Genomic DNA, 20984 nt, shown 5'->3' with positions numbered 1-20984 from the left:
ATATATATATATTATACTAAGGGAGGTTGTAGGCTGTGGTGAACAAGTGGTGTTTCAGGAGTTGTTGTGCAGGGATGTGGCATTTCGAATATCTGCAGGGAGGGTGTTCCAGAGGGGTGGGGCTGTCTCCAAATGTACAGAGTCTGGTGTGGGGAACGGAGAGCAGGCCAGCGTCTGAGGACCGCAGGTTTTGGGGTGGGGTGTACGGATGGAGGAGGTCGGAGGGGTAATGTGGGGCCGGGGCATGGAGGGATTTGTAGATGAGGATTTTATATTTGATGCAGGACTTAATTGGGAGCTTGTGAAGGTGGAGATTCTCCTTCATTTCATCTCCCCAAGAAAAAAAAAGAAAAAAGTCCGCTGCTGCTTCCACAGCCAGCTTTCCACGGTGAATTGGTAAAGGTTGAGAGGGAAAAATTGCAGAAACAGCTCAATGCGTTGGCATAGAAAGAACTGCTAATAGAATTTATGTCTATGTTCTACCTCATCTGCCTGCATTGACATGCAACTTTGATCTGGATGCCATTGGACGGGTTTAAAGCTGAAACGTTACATTGTTTGATCTCAAGAGTTACAATGGTATTGGAAATTTAAATATTTTTGGTCTTTTTGTTAATAGCTACAGGATGTAAACATTTTCTTACATTTGAATGGGATCAAAACAGCATGTGCATAATTTCACCTACAAATGTTACAAAATTGAGGATAAATGCCACAAGTACGCTTACATTTAATACATTTGTTTTCTGAATATATAATAATACTTTGTTATTCATATTATTTACCACCACGACTATCCTGAAGGGTTGATATAAGGCAGGATAGGTCGATGTGTTTATGTTTTTTATGCCAAATTCTGACCTCTGATCTGAATGTTGCAGCAGAATCATGACTCATCATACCAGGCATTGTTTTTCCAATCTTCTATTGTCCGATTTTGGAGAGCCTGTGCCAATTGTGACCTCAGTTTCCTATTCTTAGCTGACAAGATGAGTGGCACCCGGTGTGGTCTTCTGCTTCAGCCCATCCACTTCAAGGTTCAAAGTCACTTAAATAACCTTTCATCCCCGTTGATTTACGCTTCAGGATCTTGACCAACGTCTACATGCCTAAAATGCATTGAGTTGATTCTAGTTGATTGGCTGATTAGATATTTGCAATATTAGATGTTTAACTAGCAGTTAAACAGGTGTACCTAATAAAGAATCTGGTGAGTGTTTATCATCTTATTGCAAAAGACTGTTGGCAGAGGATGTTGTGAGTGTCAGTGCAAATCAAGTTCTTTCACGGAACTTGTTTGCAGGCTTTAGTCTAATTAAATAAGTTACTCTTTGTGTGAATTATGAGTAACAAGTGTACAGGACCCTATGATGCGAAAATGTTAGCACTGATGCCTGTTGAGTTCTTCAGTGTGTGAATTGAAACCAGTGTTTTAAAGTTTAAAATTATGTTTCACCTCTCCCACCCATTTGGGCTCATGTTCATTCCAGTCAGTCTTTGGATCCAGAACTCTGGCTTCCCTAAAAGAGAAACCCAAGTTGCCTCTTTTGCTACTGTCTGTCACCTCAGCCACTTTTGTGGATACCTGGAAGAGGAGGAGGAAGGATGCGTTTAAAGAAGTTGAAGCCAATTGGGGAGACTGATATGATTTTAAATATGGACGTCCTCTACATTCCAGACAGGAAGTCAAGTCTGATGCATATAATAATCTAGTCTTTGGCTATCTTCTTAATACTCTTTTTTTTTTTTTAAATTTCTTCCCCCTCTGAAATCCTGAGCCAAAGAGGATCTGCTGAGTGCTGACTCTCAGCAAAAGGATGAGAAAAGACGGCCAAATTCTGACAGAAAAACGTATCCACTCTCTTGATTGAATCCAGTGGAATAATTGAACTCAAAATCCAAGAGGCTTATTGCCAAGATGAATAATACAGAAATGGAGACGGCAGTTTCAGAAATTCTGGATATGGAAAGTGAAAATACAGGCAAAGGAAATAATTTACAAACAACAGACAAGGTGTCTGGGTTAGTTTCAAAGCTTTTGCTTCAGTTTCACTGTAACCCTGTAAAATCACCTTTAAACCGTTGCAAAAGGTGAGGCTTCATAGGCTACGGTTTCTGTCATTGTATGAGCCACATTTGGCAGCGAGGACAGCATTTCACTTTTTGTTAAAGGAAAGTCAGTGATCTCCATGTGGATTTGTCAAGCTTGGATCAATCCCACATAAACCTAAATGACCCCGGGCCTGCAGTGATTTATCACACTCTGCTGCCTAAACGATGTCCACAAGCCTTTAGACCCAGTGACTGTGTCTGGGTAATTCTTTTCAGTTATGTAACAGTCCCGCCTTCTTGCTAAAACAAATGGTTCCTCTCTTTTCTTCACAGCAAAGACTTTCTCAGAGATTTTCAGGTGTAGAAATGTGAGCTGCTAGATGAGACACTAACAAAAGCAGAAAAGTCCAAGTCATGTGGAGCTGATGAAATACACTGTATACACCTATGCTTTATTCAAGCTCTTGAGGATGGTTTTCCTTCTGCCTGGTATTTTCAGCAGCCATGATGATTCAATCAGTCTGTCAGGATGAGGTATCAAAAGCTTCCCACAAAAAAACCCTGCCTCAGCCCCACAGAAATGTCTGGTTGTTGGCTATACGCGCCTAGTGGAGAGCTCCCTCTCCAAAGCACCCAGACTCGGGCTCAGACCCAAATGGGTGCCCCGAATATAGCTCAATTATCCTCTCTGCCAGGAACAACGGATGGCAAATGCTGGAAAGTTTTACCTCCTTAATGGTGACACTTCACTTTTTCTTATGGCTTTCCAGTCTAAATGGGACAAGGACAGCCTGTGTAGAGGAAAGAGGACAAGCAGTTCACATCAAGGAACAATGTGGGACAGCTCTGCAAGGCGGAGGATTGTCCGGAGCCTAGAAATGAGATGTTGCAAGCGATGGGGAGACAGAGGAGGGACCTTCATTCAAGAGTCATATGACATAAGTATGCAGAGCTTGGATATTTGCTTGGCGGCAAAGAACAAGTGTTAATCTTTTTCTCCAGGTGTGATGGCTGTAGAGCAAGCAATTCCCAAACTTTGTTTTATCTGATGTGCCACACAGCCCTGTCAGATTTACTCAAGTATGAACTTCCTTCCCCATAATGTTCCAAATGTGTTAATTATGTGTAATGTGTTTATTTTTAAACTGGATGTTATTTAACACTATTGATAATGCAAAAGTTGATTTGTTTCAAAATGTAATTCAATTGAACTGTCAGTGTTTAGGTGAGTTTGGTTTGCAATTGTACCAGTTGATCCATTACTTACCTTTTTCACTATTTATCCATTACGTTTACCTAATTATTTTACCTGTTCATCATTGCTTTAAGCTAACCTTAGCCTTCTCCGCTCGCTCGCTCACTGGTTTACAAGCAATCTCAAAATGTAATGTTCAGGTGTTACAGGAGACTTAGTATATGGTCTCACACACACACACACACACACACACACACACACACACACACACACACACACACACACACACACACACACACACACACAAACACCAACACACCACACACACACACACACACACACACACACACACACACACACACACACACACTTCAAATTAGTTGAACTATTCTATAATCCATGTTCCCCTGGGGACTGCGGAGGTCCATCCCGGGGGACAAGTACCCCTGGCTAGTAATCTGCTGTAGAGTTAATCCATCCAACCATTCATAAATCCCTCTGTCAGTGCTTTTACACGGTTTCTGTGTTCAAAAACCCAACAAAATTCTAGAGAGGCATAGAAAATGTCTAAATGTGTGATTTTATTTTTGAAGGTTTTTATGTTTTTCCTCTCTTTTGGCTACGCAACATGTATCTTTGAATTGTGGTACAACATTAACAGAGTTATGCAGGAAGAAAATAAAAGTCTGTGTGCGCCCACTGAGAAACCATGCCAATAGCTCTTGTTTCCCAAAAGTGTGTATCCAAGTGTGTCCGAGGATAGCTGAACAAAACACAGTCTTCTTTATGCATTTAAAAGTTCTAACACACTGCCCAAACGTGTTAAGACAAGGTACCATGGGATGGACATTCCTTAAGTCCCTGATGGAGACTAAAAATAAGATAAGTGTGTATGATTCACTTTCACATTTTGCATGAAAAGATGTTTTTAGAAAAGAGCACTACAAAGAAAATCGAGGAGAAAGAAAGAAAAAAAGATTTTCAGAGAGGGGTTTAACTCAGACACTAAGACATTTTCCCAGTGTGTTTCTTTTTTCCCCCCCTTTCAGAGGTTAAAGAAACTTTATCCTGAGTGAGTTCCACAAGTGTGGAAGAGGGAAATAATTTTTGGCACACCCAAACTTTTACAGAGCAAAACTGGGCCACATTAAGTCAAACCATCATCTTATAAATGGGGAAACTTCGGTTTTTAAAGGCTGGCAGTCTCCAAAATTAAACTACTCAAGTTTGTCTACTTGTATTTATGGCTCTGATACATTTGAAGCCATTCTTTGCCGTTTATGACAAAAGCAGTCTGAAGTCATTTACTAGTTTGTCTGCGTTTCCACAGGCTTTCTGCTGCAGCTAGTTTTTACGACATCTGTAGTATTCTGATATTTAAGTCCCAAAAGGCCTGAAGGTCAGATTTAACAATCACTATCCATACAACAATAGAGTCAAAATATATATATATACACACACATCATAATTCACTGTTGTATTTAACAGTGTAAATCAACTGTAATATAACTTAATACAACCAAATGGGGCCCGATTCTAGTCTCCCAATTTGAGTCTTGAACTTAGTTTCCACTGAAAACCAGTTCACCTCTACATCATGACACCACCTCCATGAAAAGGGAGAGATCTCTGGAATGTGACATTCCCACAGGCAAACTGGTCAGTCCTAATCACTGACAGGAAGAGCAGAATCACTTAGATGACGAGAGATGAACCAGATGGAAACCATTGTAAAGTTAAAGCCCTCAATATTTTGTTTGTGGAAACTTTTTTTTTTTTTAAAACATAAAACTCATGAGTCACACACAGTGTACTGCTAAAGCCCTTTGCAATCTACTGTGGGCTGAATGGACAAAGAGGTGATGATCTTTTGAAAGTTTGTCTGAATCAATGCTCTGAATATACTGTATAACTCCCATACATTCATCATTGAAATGCACTTGATAATAATGTTTCTGTGCCAAAAAGAGAAGGGTGCATTCAACTCAATGTGTTGTAGAGAGAACCTAAAGCAGAACCCTTAGAAAACACTGCCCTCTTCTGGTAACACTCTAAAGGAGCAGATCATACAGTATACAGTGTGATATTTCAGCTCAGACTGATTGAGGTTTTACAATACTGGTCACATAGTATATGCCTTAGATAGTGTTACATTTCTTCAAGTTTGCACATCTTGTTAACTAGAGTTGATTTTATCAGTAGGGCTGTGGTTTCTCAGCAAGCACTGCTTTTCTAACTAAAATTGAAATCTTTTTATTGGACTGAAACCATCTTGACTAGGCAGTTTAAAAAAAAAAAAAAAAAGTAGTGGGAAAACGAGTGTTGATAGCAATCATGTTGCGCAATACAAGATTTAGGTGAGAATTACAGCCAGGGAGAGCTCTTTATACCTTAGCCTCTGTGCTGGCCACCACTGTGACTACAATCACCATGCTTTTATTGTCTCCGTCGGTTTTCTATGACATACCAGCTTTAAAAAGCACTTCAATAGATTGTATATCACAGCACATAGAAAAAAATAATAAAGCACCAACCATTCACCATGTATAATTTAAATCCTATTTTATTATATTACATCAAAAACATGGACTGCAAAAACATTTTCTGATTACAGTGTAACTTATTCTGACAACAACAAAGCTCACTGAATATACACTCTGGATATCTGACACTTAGTTTACATGTGTGGCAGCCAATATTTTGGGTGTAATTAAAAATAGCCAGCCTTGATGTGAAATTGAGGTGGTCAATTTGTGCGCTTGAAAAAAGTAATAAAGATAATAAAGCACTTGCAAACAAGTTTTTAAGTTTGCTTCAACATTTGTGTGTGTGTGTGTGTGTGTGTGTGTGTGTGTGTGTATAAATATTTTAAAGTTAACTTAATCAACTTTGATGCAGCTGAACATCTGAAAGTTCAAACTGTTGTAAATCAAAATATGCCACCCCTCAGATACTCCATGCAATTGAAAATTAAACATTGTTTGCAACTACTTTTTGACCCAGGCCCAGGTGAAAGGGGATATTTGACGATTATGTTTTACTTTTTGGCTGTCTGGAGACGCTCGCTCACATTCTCCCAGTTGATGACGTTCCAGATAGCCTTAACATAGTCCGGCCGCACATTTTTGTACTGAAGGTAGTAGGCATGCTCCCATACATCGATACCGAGGAGGGGGATGAGACCTTTGGGTCGGAGACAGGAAACGATTACTCTGACGGCTCTGTCATACCCATCTTATATCTAGTTTAAAAGAGGTTTTTACTGACCTGTAGTTCCATGCAGTGGATCCTGGTTAGCACAAGCAGCGATACGAAGTCTTCCACTCTCCTTGTCGTAGCCCAGCCAGCCCCAGCCCGAGCCCTGCACTGCCACTGTAGCAGCAGACATCTTCTCCTTCATCTTCTGGAAGGAGCCAAAGTCCAGCTTAATGGCCTCCATCAGCGCCCCTACAAGAGGAGAGAAAGAGAGAGAGAGAGAGACTTAATTCAGGGGCCTACTAGACAACTTAATAGCAAAAATACTAATTAGAGAAAATAATTGCTATAATTCTTTAGCAATAAATTAAACATGGCACAATTAATTTTAGGCAAGCCATACAATACTATGTATTCTAAATGATGTCCTCATATTACTCATTTAGACAGACGCTTGCGGGCAGAATGACAAAAGAAAACAACCTTAGTGTAACACAATGCTGAGCTCAGCTTTACAGGTTGTTGTGACACACTGGATTCTTGTTTCTGTCCACCTGATGAATGTAAGACCAATACTAATTGCATTTTTAACACTGGTTTGGTATGAAAAATCCTCATTAACACATCTTTGACTTTACAAGCCAGATATTTACTGTACTCTCTGTTGTTTATGCTGGGATGGTAGTATATTTTCAGCTTGTCTGAGCTTGTTCACTGCGGGTAGATGGCTATGTTTTCTGTTGGTGGATAAATTGGATGGCAAGAATCAAAACTACAGTCCTTGTGAGGCATTATAAACCAAAAATAAATGAGCTAAAAGCTGCACAGAGCAGCAATGCTGCCTGTTCACCAACACTACTAGCAACCCTTTCACATTACAGATTCATGTGTTGCTTAATGCAGGTTTAAGTTAACTACAAAACAAAGCTGTGTAGGAAAAGAAAATAAGAGCTGTTTATACTGGATGGATTTCTGCCTTACCCTTTGGCTCGCCACCACCATTTGGAGAGAGGTTTGTCCAGAAGATAGTGTGGTTAATGTGGCCTCCTCCATTAAACTTTAGAGCAGGCTGGAGGGCAACCTGTGCTGTCACATCTCCTACAATACAATAAGGAATTGTTTAGAATATATTGATACATGTTAAACAAAAAAAAAAGTGTTCCTGACAAAAATCTTAAAAATTGTACTCTTATTTAAATTATAATTTGATGTAGTTAATTAATTATGTATTATACAAATGCAATTGGCTGATTAGTTTTTGAGAGTTTATACCTTTTGCTAGTGCCTCCTGGTATTTCTCCTCTGTAACATTGAGGTTGTTGACATATGTTGCATGGTGCTTGCTGTGGTGCAGCTGCATTATCTCTGCATTGATGTGGGGCTCCAGGGCGCCATAGTCATAGGTCAGGTCAGGGAGCGTGTGCTTCTGTCTTGATGCAGCTACCTGGTTTATAGTTTGGGTGAGGCTGGCTGCACACCTGGAACAAAACAAAAGGTATATAATAAATAAACAAAATTAAAAAAATACTTTACGATAACCATTACCATATGAAAATAAAAATGTATCTTAGGTTTATGTTTCCAAATATAAAGAGAAACATAACTTGGCTAACAGTGGTGCAAGTTTGATTAAATTGCACAGTAACGGGAGTTATTAGTCCAAGATTGCCTGGCACAGGTAGGTTCAGCAGTTTTGACCCTTGCGCAAGCTTGTAGTGAACTAAATATCTGCTGTTGATTGTGGATTAAAATGCAGTAACGTTAGTTAACTTAGCGTTAGATAGTTAGATATAATTGAATAAAAGGGTGGCCCCGAGTTTGCTAGGAAGGCGTATGACAAGTGTGCCCAAAAATGACAATAATTCAACAATTCACACGGAAGCCCATACGTGCAGGACTATCCGACAGTTAAACGAAATACTTTATTTAGTGTGCGCCACAAGCTAACCTTGCCGAGCTGCTAAACTAAGTTAGCATTCTGGCTAGCTAACTGTTAGCTCTGAATAAACAACCGTCTGAAGTCTATGAGCTATCGCTACTAGTAGGAGTCAACTGTTCTAATTCCTTGTGCTTTTAAACACGGTAATGCACGGTAAATTAATATAGGTTTTACCTGCGCATTTGGCCAACTCTGCACAGCATGCTGAAAGTTGTACTTGCAGGTTAGACGAGACAGAGACAGACACACATGCAACTGCCCTTGAAATTTCCAATTTCAATTTGACAGTCTAGCCGACCGTACCATTATCGTCCTGTGGGGGTGTTGATGAAAGTGTACAGGAATTGTCGATAGCGTCAAGTGTCATGAAAACGTGATACATTTAAATATATTTAAACATAATATATTGTGCATGTTATCCCTCCCTCTTCTATGATATTTGTCACTGCATGTATTGTTATATAAATAATCTGCCCATGTGTACACATTATATTGTATTTATTATCCGTTTTGAAACATGCAATGTAAGTCTTAATAAATTACACATAACAACATAAAAGAAAGCCATAATAATTAAATAATAGTAAATATTTTTATTTGCAGGTTGCGAAGGATCACTTGAACGTCACTTCTACCCATAGACTGTATAACAGTCTATCCTTCTACCACATCGGAGGCAATGTCAGAGATCGTCTATGTTGAGGAAAATGAATCACTCAGAAATATAAACCAACGACACCTCAGTATTTGTGATTGGTGGGTTCACATTTTTCCTAACCATAACTCAATAACTAACCTAGCAAAGCATGGACTACAGACTTTAATATTATGGACACATAAGTGAATGTTGCTGAAATTTCCTAGCCGGCCTGTTTAAAGACCAACAAACTTATAAAATAAATCACGATGCCCAGAAATCCCCACATCTCATTTTAAGAAATGTCTCGTTCTAACAAAATAACCACACATGTCCATCATTCAGAAATGAATTAATTTGGTTTATATAATGTCATTGGGAAATCCCCTTTTTCTCAGAGCCCACAGCTGTCTTGAAATTGCTTGTTTCTTCCAACCAACAACTTCCAACCAATTTCCAGACACATACACAGACAGACACAAGACAAGGGACCAAACACCTGCACAAGTTAATGCAAATGCTGTAGCACATCAATCAACTGATTATTAAAATATACAATTGTTGTCAATTAATTAACTTTAAGCAATGTGTTGTATTACAAACCTAACCTTTAATACAATACAAATAAAAAGTAGAGGCATGAGGAAATCCAATGTCCCATACCTTTTCCAAAATAAACAACTATTAACTTCACATTGCTGTTGGGCCGAAATTGTGTTGGACGGAGAGCCCCCCCCCCAGTACGTATGCGTCCCAGCCACGTTTTAGATTCGGGAAATCGCTGCGGAGTGAGAGGTCTGCTGTTGTTTTTTTATATCCTGTCCCTGGTTGTACTCTGCAGCAACGCGAGTGCAGCAGCTCGGTCAGATCCATTCTGTTCTACCGTTAGCGATGAAGATGATGGTGGAGCGGGCCAACTACGCATAAATTCACGGTTAATTTTAACGTAGTTGTAATTTTGCGTCTTGTTAAGAATCCGTGAAGCCGAGAGGTTCCAGAAACGTCGAAAGATACGGGCCTGGTAAGTGTTTTGATAGCCGAAGGCCTAAAATCTGCAGCCAAGAGCCCGCTAGTTTCAGGAAAAGGAGCGTAAGGGAGGGAGTCATTTCCTTCACCGCCATTTTGTGATAACAAGGAGCCGAAAACAGAGCCAAGAATTGCATGATGCCAGGCGGAACATACAGAAACTATTGTAGCTTCACACTGTAGTAAAATAGCCTTTTTATTTATTTCGCTAGCGGATGCCAAATTTTATTGGCACTCGAGAGTTGACCTCGGTTCGCTTATTTCTATTCCTTGCCATCGTTGCTGCCTCCTGCCACACCAGCTAACATTAGGTTCGACTGCTCTTATTAACTGGTAACATTAATGTTAACTGTTATTTTGTAGGCCATGTAGTTTACTTGGCCGCCGCACATCTTTAGTTTAATTTGTTCGGAAACATTTGTATCACTTTAATAACCTGGTCATACATTAATATTTTATTGAGTGTTGACAGCCAACGTGTTAGCTACAGCTTAAGATGATGCAGCCGCTTCAACACGACACCAAGCTGTGATTAATGATGTTTTTTTTTCTTTCATATGTACTTCTAGAGTTCACAATGACCAACGAAGAGCCTCTACCCAAGAAGGTGAGCGTCTTTTCTAGTTTTATCATGTGTCACGAGCCCCTTTGTGTGTAATTATGAGCTTAATGTATCGATTGGCGTCTTTATCTAACCGGTTTGTTTTTCTTCTTTGCAGGTTCGCCTCAGTGAATCTGACATGAAGACCCTGACCAGAGAGGAGTTGTGTACAAGGTAAATAAAAGCTCTACAATTGGAGACTGTTGTGGAGAAACTTGATCTATAGGTTGAGCTGTTAATGTTGTACATGCTCTGCTCCTCTCAGGTGGAAACAGCATGAAGCATATGTCCAGGTCTTGGAGGCAAAATATACAGAGCTATGTTGTAAGTACATCTGCTGTTACTTAAATGTAAATGAATACAACATGGTTTCTCCTGCCAGAATCTTGGACAAACTTTACTATTGTATTTGGCTCCTTGTAATATGGATGTTTCTTCTTCTTCTCTTCGCTGTCTTAGCCAATGATGTGCCGGGGCTGAAGGAGTCTGAGGAAAAGCTCAAGCAGCAGCAGCAGGAGTCTGCACGCAGGGAGAACATTTTGGTCATGCGACTTGCCACCAAGGAGCAGGAAATGCAAGAGTGCACAGTATGTATCTATTCCTCCACTTAATGATTGTTAATGATTCCCTTCTTAATGATTGTTGATGTCATTATTGTTGGGAATTTGTTTTTTATTGATGCACTCCTTTAGTTAATGTTGACTGCTTCTGGCAGAACTATTGATGAACCCATCACCTCCATTAAAGCGTAACTGAATTGTTATGTATTGCGCTGTTTCACTACTCTATGACTGCAGCTAACCATTAATGTCATGACATCACTGATCGTGGGTTAAACATCAAATGCTCATCAAAAGTTGCCATGTCTTAAACTTGCTTACTTAGTCCAGTCAATGGAGAGAGAAAAAACAAGATACACTTTATTTAATGTCATGAGATGCAAAAAAAAAGTAATGTTTTTGCAGTTTTAATTGGCAAACATGTTGTATTCATTGATTTCATTAATTATCATGGTGTGTAGGCTAAAGGTAAAGTGTGTCAATGAGGGCATCCTTAGCGTTTATTAGATTGACAGCTCAGTGGATTACCCAGTGGCTTCTTGGCAGCACATGCCATTCTTGGAACCCTGTTGTCACCATCCTTTTGTCCACTGAGCTGTAATGGGTAGTAGAATAATGTTAGACTGAAATGGCTAAATTCTTAGTTTTGAGGCATTCTGGTTACATATTTCCCTTACATCTTTCTATATTCAAATAAGCTCTGTGGAAAGTTGAGGTCATCATAGTTGTGCTGGGTGAGTCCAGGAAAGCAACTCCTGTCAAACAAAGCTTTTGTTATTTAATTTTAGTGGCTCTGATGTAATATAAGATTACATTTTAATATATATATATATATATATATATATATATATATGAGTAAACATCCAAACATTTTTTTTAAAGTTTATTTAGCTGTTATCTAAATTCAAATCTAGATGCTGTTCCAAACTGATTGATTATACTGTTTGATAACACAGTTCTTATTACTTGTGTTGTGGCCCAATTAATTCTCTTGGGGCTCCTCATTTGATAACTTTAAAAATGTAGCTGGCTTTTAGTACCAGAATATTTTAGTTCATCTGATTTTGGGGGAAATTGTCATTGTGGCTCAATCGCCTGACGATGGGTCAAGGTAAAGGACTGGTCCTCATACCAATCAAAAATTCTTCATTGTAAGTTATATACTACACTTTACTGGTCAGTAACATGTGTTTGTTTTTCTCTGCAGACCCAGATCCAGTACCTCAAGCAAGTCCAGCAGCCGAGTGCGGCCCAACTGCGGTCATCCATGGTGGACCCAGCCATCAACTTGTTTTTCCTCAAAATGAAGGCTGAACTAGAACAGACTAAAGACAAACTGGAGCAGGCCCAAAATGAACTGAGTGCCTGGAAATTTACACCTGATAGGTAAAGACAATCAAAATAACCCCCCTCCCCCCAAAAAAGTCAAGACCTCATGCCCCCCACCCTCACTCTCACTGCAGGCATGCAGGAACAATGGTGGGGTGGAAGGCTGACAAATGCTGTACTCACCACGAGACTCAGACTTTACAGAAAGCCAGTCACTGCAAAACAAAACTGTTTTTGTACTCTTGCACTGTGCCAGCTACATATCACATAACCTAAAGCGAAAAGACAGAATGGTCAGGTGACACTTGTGTTTCAGCTCTCTCCCCTCGTATCCCCTCACCGTCCAAGGGCCTGAAGGAGTCCGGACTGTTCCTGAAGAGGTGGTCACTCACTTCCCGACACGGATATGCCCTCCCCGCCCCCTCAGCTCAAACCAGACAGTTCCCACATTAAATAGGGGGGTTATGGTGGAGGTTGAGTCAGGCAGGGAGCATCCCTAGCCTAAAACAGCAATTGAACATTTTACAGACAATTCCCAATACTTGGTTTATAAAGACATTTAACTGTGGATTACACCACACATACCCGCTAGTCTGCCTGAGAAACGTAAAGACTTGTTGGACAGTCTAGATACATTGCAGTAACATGAGGAAAGTTTCTAGGATAAAAAGTAAGACTGTGGGGGGGAGAGCCACTAGAAATGATGTTAAGACTGTGAGCGGAGCCAGATCCTCGGTCCACAGAGGAGTATGGTTCAGGGATGAGGGTCCAGTCGCCTGTGTCTTTGAACATGGGCCCACTCACGGTAGAGTGTATTTACATGTTATATTTTGTGACTTGTTTCTTTTTACTGGCATAATTTGATCTTTCTCTTGTTTCTCTGAAACAAACACTTACTGCAGTGTGTGTGAACCAAGACCCATGATTGGCTTTGATTGTTTACACGTGTATAAATATTTGCATTAAGCTTTGCTTAATTCTTTAGATATATACTGAAACACACTGCTGTAGGTGCACTGAGTCCTGTTTTCAAGTTGTGATTTCAAATGTCTTTAACAAGTCATGTTATGAGTTGATGAGAATGTATTTATTGTATTTGTGTGTATTTCTGTGATTGACCTTACAATCTCTCCCTTAGTCATTTACGCCAATAGCTCATTAGATCATTCTTGTCCCACCTGTGTGGCATAGATCTTAAGCCACTGTTTTCAGAATGAAACACTGTTTTCCTGTCTTTAAGAACTCATTTATACTCTGGTCTCTCCCTTAATGTGAGACAGTGAGATTTGAGCTTTCAGTGTTTACACAGCCTTTTGAGAGCTAAAACCACCCGCTAGCAAACGTCTGCCCAGTCCTCTAGAGACATTAATGGTGATAACTGTCAATTGAGAAGAAATGCAGTAAATGCAGTTAACCAAGTGCTCAGTGTATAATATCAGTTTTATGACAAAAAGTAAGAATAACATACATGGTTGTCTGAGCTTTTACGACTTTTGATGACTGCTTCAATAGGAGACAGTTATTTGCCATTATTGTTAATATTTCCTTTTCCATTGGCCAAATGACTTCCATAGGCATTTATAGACTAAATAGATGGCAGTTAGTTACGGTTTTAAATAACGTGTATGCCTGTCATTTGTTTGCAAATTTGGCTTCTGGTTAGGTCTTTTGTAAAGCATAGCCACAAAAACAGCTAACGTTAAAATAACAGGTGTGCTGGACTGTTGGAGAATTCATCGACCTGTTGAGAAAGCAGCGCCTAAGGCAATCTGGTTTTACTGTTGAAACATTTGCTCCTGTGTGTTTAAAGGGATGACTACACTCAACCAGTACCGGGTTCTACAGTGAATATTTCCTTTTTTGCTACTCATAGTTAAGGGTTGATTATGAAATTAGAGGTTTCTTGTAGCGTGTCATTCTAATATTACCCTGTTAAATTTTGTATTCTTTTTCCTCTCACTCGGTGATGTAGCAAGTGCATTTAAATTTCAGAATTTGGTAGCGACAGAATTGCTACTGTTTATGGTGCTCACTTTTCTTCAATGTGCACATAGTGAGTTAAGTTACGGTGTAAGAATGGATGCATTGGTTCCCCAGAAATGTGGGTCTAGGTGACTTGTTTTGTGTTTCAACCACAGTGAGGATCCTACATTTTTAAAACATACTCATTATTTAGCTTTTAGTTTAGTTACTGAAACAAATGTGAGTTTGTACTTTGGGTCTTTTTTACAAAAAAATAATTTTCATTATTTGTACAAAACAGATTTTTGCCAACCTAATGAAAAACCTGTTGTGACTAGAGCCATTAAGGGACGGCCAGGTCAGAGAGTTCATGTTGATCCTTAGCTTGTGGCGGAGGTAGTTAGAACAGGATCAATGGCATCTCTTTGCCTGTTGTGTTTGTCTCCTGGTTCACTGCGTGATGTGAGACTTGTTTCCCTTACAGCCAAACAGGGAAGAAACTGATGGCCAAGTGTCGAATGCTGATTCAGGAAAACCAGGAGTTGGGCAGGCAGATGTCCCAGGGACGCATCGCCCAGCTGGAGGCAGAGTTGGCCCTGCAGAAGAAGTACAGCGAGGAGCTAAAGAGCAGTCAAGACGGTGAGAACATGAGCAGCATCCACGTCTCACAGCCTGGCCATTTTTACCAAGTGTGACCGCTTGTCATTTGTACAATTTTCTAATACTGTCGATAAGATTTTTTGACTTTGTTTTTTCTTGGTTCCTGGTCTCTCTTTCCCAGAGTTGAATGACTTTATCATCCAGCTAGACGAAGAGGTGGAAGGGATGCAGAGCACCATCCTCGTCCTCCAGCAGCAGTTGAAAGAGTCTCGTCAGCAGTTGTCTCAAACTCAGGGGGCATTAGCCGGAGCAGGAACCAGCAGGACTTCGCCCACTGCTTCCTGCTCGTCCGCTGAACCGTCCGCCCAGCCTGAGCAGGCCAGCGCACCCTCTGAACCAATGGGTAAAGATTACGGGAGGGTCTCCAACGGACCAAGCAATGGCAACTCATCCCAGAGGAGTGAGACCACCACACCCAGCCTGTACCGGGAAGTCAGCAGCACTGAGGAAGACTTCCCCATGTCCCCCATGGTTTCCAGCCCCGGTGAAACTGAGACCAAACTGTCCAACCACTCTGAGGAGGCTTCAGGGAGTCATACTGCTGCTGGGAGAGTTGGAGGACCTGTGGGTTTCGGGAGCCAGCTGAGTGCAGGGTACGAGAGCGTGGACTCTCCAACAGGCAGCGAGACATCATTGACTCAGCACTCGAATGACACAGACTCCACCACCGACCCCCATGAGGACAAGGCTGCCCTGGTGACCAAGGGCACCAGGACTGCAGGGTCACGGCACTCTCTGAACGGCCTGGACTCCAGCACAGGCGACAGTGCGGTTTTGTAATGTACTTTGACATGTACGGTCTTTTCTTTCTTTTTATATACAATATACAAACAAGGCAACAAATGCATAGTCTGTAACGCAGCGCTGCTGTCCAAGATATTTGGTTTTCACCCTCCCCTTGCCTATTGTGATGCCTCTGTCACATTTGTGTTGCTAAACAGGGATATAACAGGTATGGGTTAATGTTAGATTTGAATTGAGTGGATGTATGATTTAAAACTAGTATTTTTCATTCTGCTGTTTCTTTGAGCATGTCTATGCTGTTCTCGTTTGAGCCCTTGACACTGAAATCAGGCATCTGGTGTTGTAACTCATCGTCAAAAGTCAGTAAAATCACTGAATTACAGTAGCTTCGCAATATTCACGGTCATTTTTAGATGTTGGCCTGTTTCTTTTTTTTTAATGCAATTTTAATTTTTCATTGACAAATTTCTGTTCAAAAGACTCTGTTAAAATTGTGAGTAGTTTATATGCGATGTTCATATTCTGACTTCAGTCCTTTTCATGTACTGACCAAATACCAATAAAGATTTTAATACTACAGAGTGAAACCCATTATTACAACTCATCAATACATTATTATGGAAACCCATCACTTCAGTCAAAAGAAGAACAAATATTAACGGCCTCATACACTCTACTCTACCCCACTGGGTCTAAAACGCTGCTCCTTAGGTAAGTTTTAACAAAATAATTTTTTTCAACTTTTGCCTTGTTTCAGTTTGTTATGAGATAACAAATGTGTATAAAATCCAAGGGGTTGTGCTTATGTTGTGATTTAGTTTTAAACCATGTATGTTTTACTTTAATCTTAAACAATGTGGGTGACATGCAATACGATCAAACTATTAAGTAGTAAATACACGTGCACATAAATCAGTTAGAAAGCTAAATAAAGTGTTACCCTGAAAGCATAATATAATATGAATATATGTATAAAAGGAGTTTTGATAAAACTTTTTTTTTTTAACCAAATTGACACTCATAGTAATCCAGCCTATTAAAATGAATGAACAACACCTCTCCAAAACACCTGGTGGCGCTGTGGCCATCTCCCCACCGGTGACACTACCACATATCCTCCTGTGTAGCTCAGCCAGGACCAGGCAGCGGCAGTGTCAACAGAGCTCACGGTGCAGTGAGGTCACAGCAGCGTCTCTCCGACTTCCACCAGCCGTTTATCACAATGAACTCCGAGCCTGTTGTCATCGTCTCTGCTGCACGGACACCAATTGGTAAGCTTTAATATCTCTCAGTGCCATACGCGTTCATTTAAAACAGTTTGCCAACATTTCTTTTTTTTTACTGTTGCTAACGTTACACTGGCTCGTTGTCTCGGTGGTCAAATTAACGGTTGTTTGCAATAATTATGAATGTAGCCATCATGTTTCTTTGTATGTAACGTTACTTATAGTGACCTTATTTATCAATTGTGTTGTTAATGTATATTATTGTAATTTGGCAAAGTGGTTGATGTCATTAAATAAAATACGCCAAGTCTTTTAGAGCTCTGATTGGCTCGCTCATGTGTAGAGTGTTCTGTGACCATTGATTGGCTGGCAGGTCATAGTGCCACGGAGCACGAGCGTCCTACCATTGGTTATCTAAAATATGTCAGAGCTAGTTGGGCGTGTTTCCTCTCCATAATGTGATACATTTAATTTGACAAGACAAACCACTGCGTATCCACTAAAGCCAACAATGAATTAGCAGCACAAAGGCAAGTTAAGTAGGTAAAACAGGTAAACAGGTGTGTTTTAGCTGCTTTATAATGGTGTACACATATATACGTATATGATATTGGGGACATCCTTAAGTTACTTATTTTGTCCAACCAATCCTCCCGAGAGGTTGATATTCATCAGCTAATTCGGCTAACTGACTAATCATTTTAGCACTAAAACGGTCACCAGCAAAACAACTACAGCATGTCCCTAAAGATCTTCTATTGCATACTGCCTTTGATTACAGTTATTTGGGCGGTGTCCGCCTAAAAAGATAGTGCAAGTCTCCTCTTCATGTAAAATGAATGATGTTCCAGTGTGTCGACCCTGCATTATGTAACGGATTATGTGCTCATCCTTCTATATTTTTTTTTTTACACAGGGTCCTTAAACGGTGCTCTGTCCACGGTGCCTCTGCCTGACCTGTGTTCAGTTGTGATCAAGGATGTTCTGAAGCGGGCAGGGGTGAAGCCAGAAGAGGTCTCTGAGGTTATCATGGGACACGTCCTAACAGCAGGTGAAAGCTCAGGAAATCACTGAGATCAAAGTGTGGCCGAGGTCTTCTGTTATACTCTGTTTCCTCATATCATGTGTGTAGTGTTAACAGCTGTTTGGTAAGATACAACTTATCTTTCACAATATTTGCACTCACTCAACCATCAAACTCACCTTGTCTCATTGGTCTCCATTTTGTTTTTCTGTCCTTAAGGTCATGGGCAGAACCCGGCACGTCAAGCCAGTGTTGGGGCAGGGATCCCCTACCCTGTCCCGGCCTGGAGCTGCCAGATGGTGTGTGGCTCTGGGCTGAAGGCTGTGTGTCTGGGAGCTCAGTCCATCCAGACTGGAGAGTCCGCTGTGGTGGTGGCAGGCGGCATGGAGAGTATGAGCAGGGTACGTCATGACACGAGTATCAGAAAGGAATATAAAAATGCAATTAGATCAGATTGATAATAGATGGGTGTCTTCTTCAAAAGCCTATTATAAATATACCAATTCATTGATCAGATAGTATGTGATTACATATTACTTGCTTTGCTCGTGTTTATACAATGTTTAATATTTGAGAAATAGGGTCTTGTAGTAAACTGAAGAACAGATTTGTAGAAAACATGTATATTACTCAAATGAATGTATACATATTTTCAGTATCACACTTTGGGTATCTAAATGGACAGGTATGCATGTACCTGCATAAGGCCCGACGTTTTCCAGCGGTCAAGGGGTGAAGAGGGATATTTCCTCAATGATGAGACTGTAAAAGTTTGTTTCCTGGTCCCACCTAAGGCTCCTCACACGCTGCAAATGAGAGCGGGGGTGAAGATGGGCGACGCCTCCCTCCAGGACTCCATGGTGGCCGACGGCCTGACAGACGCCTTCCACGGCTACCACATGGGCATCACAGGTGTGCATGGCTGAGAATAGGCAACAGGCAAAAGCCGGACTGCCACACATCTCGATGAGCATTAAATCGTGTTAATATGTTTTATCAGCTGAGAATGTAGCAAAGCAGTGGGGAGTTAGTCGAGAGGACCAGGACCGGTTTGCTGTCCAGTCCCAGAACAAAACGGAGGCTGCACAGAAATCTGGACATTTTGATCAAGAGATTGTCCCAGTCATGGTGCCGTCCAGAAAAGGCAAGGAGTTGCTTACTGTTGAACTATCGAGAAATTGTCTCATGTGTCCTTGGTGTGCATGCGCTCTAACATTAGTCTGTTACCTTCAGGTCCAGTGGAGGTGAAGATGGATGAGTTTCCTCGCCACGGCAGCAACATGGAAAGCATGTCCAAACTGAGACCCTGCTTCATTAAGAACAGCAGTGGCACAGTCACCGCTGGCAACTCCTCAGGTTCGAAAGTTGGTCCAACATAATATTTTTGACAAACGTCAGAGGTTTACTTACCAAACTACTTACTCACCAAATAAATTTTCTAAATGCATGTTGATTGATTTTTTTTTAACTGTAGGTATTAATGATGGAGCAGCAGCAACTGTCCTAATGAGCCAATCAGAGGCTGTGAGGCGTGGCCTAAAACCCATGGCCAGAATCGTATCGTGGGCTCAAGCTGGCCTTGACCCGTCTATCATGGGAACTGGACCAATCCCAGCCATCAGGAAAGCGGTGAGAAATCTATAGCACTAAAATGAACAGACGTTCTTAAAATGCTTCTGTCTTTATTGTTGTCATTGTCTTGTTCTCCTTGGATAGGTTGAAAAAGCAGGCTGGCAGTTGGACCAAGTCGACTTATTTGAGATCAATGAAGCTTTTTCTGCCCAGTCTGTTGTTGTGGTTAAAGAGCTTGGCCTTAATGCAGACAAGGTAAATACTAACAGTACATCCGGTCATTTTGAGATTTCAAATTGGAAGTTTCTCCTTAACAGCCTGACGTGTTTGAATTCTACATTTTGGAGTCGGAACAGCATGGGAACACTTGTCTTTTGTCCTCCTCAGGTGAATGTGAGTGGTGGTGCCATCGCTCTGGGCCATCCCATTGGCATGTCTGGCTGCAGAGTGCTGGTCACCTTGTTGCACACACTTAAGAGGACTGGAGGCCACAAGGGCGTGGCGTCTCTCTGCATTGGAGGAGGGATGGGCATCGCCATGTGTGTGGAGAGGGTTTGAGAAAAAAACCTAATTCTGCTTCACAAATTGAAGCGTCATCTTTAAGCTATAAGGGATACTTAAAAAATTGTTTACACTGTGGGATATGATATAAAATGATTTACCTCAGTTCTTCCAGTTCGTATCTTGGGTCTCATCCAAAAATATCTTGCCATTCTCACTGTGAACTTTAAATTAACCCTTCCTCAGGCAATAGCTATGTGACAAGTGACTTAAAATGTCTAGATAATGTACATCTAGTGTAGACTTAGAGCTTAAACATGCTGGAATTAGATGTGCCAGGTAAGCGCCATGCTGCAGTTTGTAGTTGCTGTTAAGTAATCAATGAGGGGGAACCTGTTTAATTACCTGTACAAAAGTGAAAAACTGCAAATGCAAGGCTTTTAGTGCCTAGTCTGTAAGACATGCTACAGACTGTAAAGATCATTTTTAATTTGTGGTGTAATTTGACAGTTTGCAGCACTCCATAGATTCAGATTGCTGTAAAAACCGGATTCAATCACCTTCAGAGTAGTCTTGAAACAGTGCCATAACATTAAGTACGCTAGCCTTCTCTAACCACGTGCTTCCTGTACGTAGCACGATGTCTGAAAATGTTTCCTGTAATCCAGCTGTTCTACATATCAATAAAGTGATAAGCCCAAGGGTCAACAGCTAATTTGAAACTCATTTATCAAAGCCTGCACAACAACCACAGCTAGCTA

At 40.8% G+C, this 20984-nt stretch overlaps 3 protein-coding genes across 6 annotated transcripts in view; 2 read left to right on the top strand and 1 right to left on the bottom strand.

Moving 5' to 3' along the window:
* The window catches only part of acat2 (acetyl-CoA acetyltransferase 2), a 25893-nt gene extending 4962 nt beyond the window's left edge, over positions 1-20931 (top strand). The window contains exons 2-11 of the mRNA XM_032542285.1: positions 3834-3840; positions 17087-17171; positions 18043-18177; positions 18370-18551; positions 18945-19062; positions 19151-19294; positions 19384-19506; positions 19625-19779; positions 19867-19977; positions 20110-20931. Of these exons, the coding sequence (XP_032398176.1) occupies positions 17123-17171; positions 18043-18177; positions 18370-18551; positions 18945-19062; positions 19151-19294; positions 19384-19506; positions 19625-19779; positions 19867-19977; positions 20110-20280 (1188 nt within the window). The 5' untranslated portion in view covers positions 3834-3840; positions 17087-17122 and the 3' untranslated portion in view covers positions 20281-20931. The remainder of the gene's footprint in view (positions 1-3833; positions 3841-17086; positions 17172-18042; positions 18178-18369; positions 18552-18944; positions 19063-19150; positions 19295-19383; positions 19507-19624; positions 19780-19866; positions 19978-20109) is intronic.
* Positions 5795-8717, bottom strand: sod2 (superoxide dismutase 2, mitochondrial). Its single transcript, XM_032542286.1, has 5 exons — positions 8556-8717; positions 7715-7920; positions 7424-7540; positions 6515-6694; positions 5795-6430 (listed from the first exon to the last, which is right to left on the bottom strand). The coding sequence occupies exons 1-5, from the start codon at positions 8582-8584 to the stop codon at positions 6285-6287; spliced, it is 678 nt and encodes a 225-aa protein (XP_032398177.1). The 5' UTR covers positions 8585-8717; the 3' UTR covers positions 5795-6284.
* On the top strand, positions 9769-16477 carry wtap (WT1 associated protein). Of its 4 annotated transcripts, none has more exons than XM_032542280.1 (8): positions 9769-10039; positions 10614-10651; positions 10764-10819; positions 10911-10969; positions 11105-11232; positions 12413-12591; positions 14981-15135; positions 15278-16477. In XM_032542280.1, exons 2-8 carry the CDS (start codon positions 10622-10624, stop codon positions 15934-15936), a joined length of 1266 nt encoding a protein of 421 aa, XP_032398171.1. In that variant the 5' UTR covers positions 9769-10039; positions 10614-10621; the 3' UTR covers positions 15937-16477. The 4 variants fall into 4 exon arrangements, with proteins under 4 accessions (XP_032398171.1, XP_032398175.1, XP_032398174.1 ...); XM_032542283.1 differs by lacking the exon at positions 9769-10039 and adding an exon at positions 10190-10210; XM_032542282.1 differs by lacking the exon at positions 9769-10039 and adding an exon at positions 10274-10355.
* Positions 20932-20984: the final 53 nt, after the last annotated feature.

The sequence above is a fragment of the Etheostoma spectabile genome, chromosome 18 (genome assembly GCF_008692095.1).
Source record: "Etheostoma spectabile isolate EspeVRDwgs_2016 chromosome 18, UIUC_Espe_1.0, whole genome shotgun sequence".
Lineage (NCBI taxonomy): Eukaryota > Metazoa > Chordata > Actinopteri > Perciformes > Percidae > Etheostoma > Etheostoma spectabile.
This window is presented reverse-complemented; position numbering and strand designations above follow the sequence as displayed.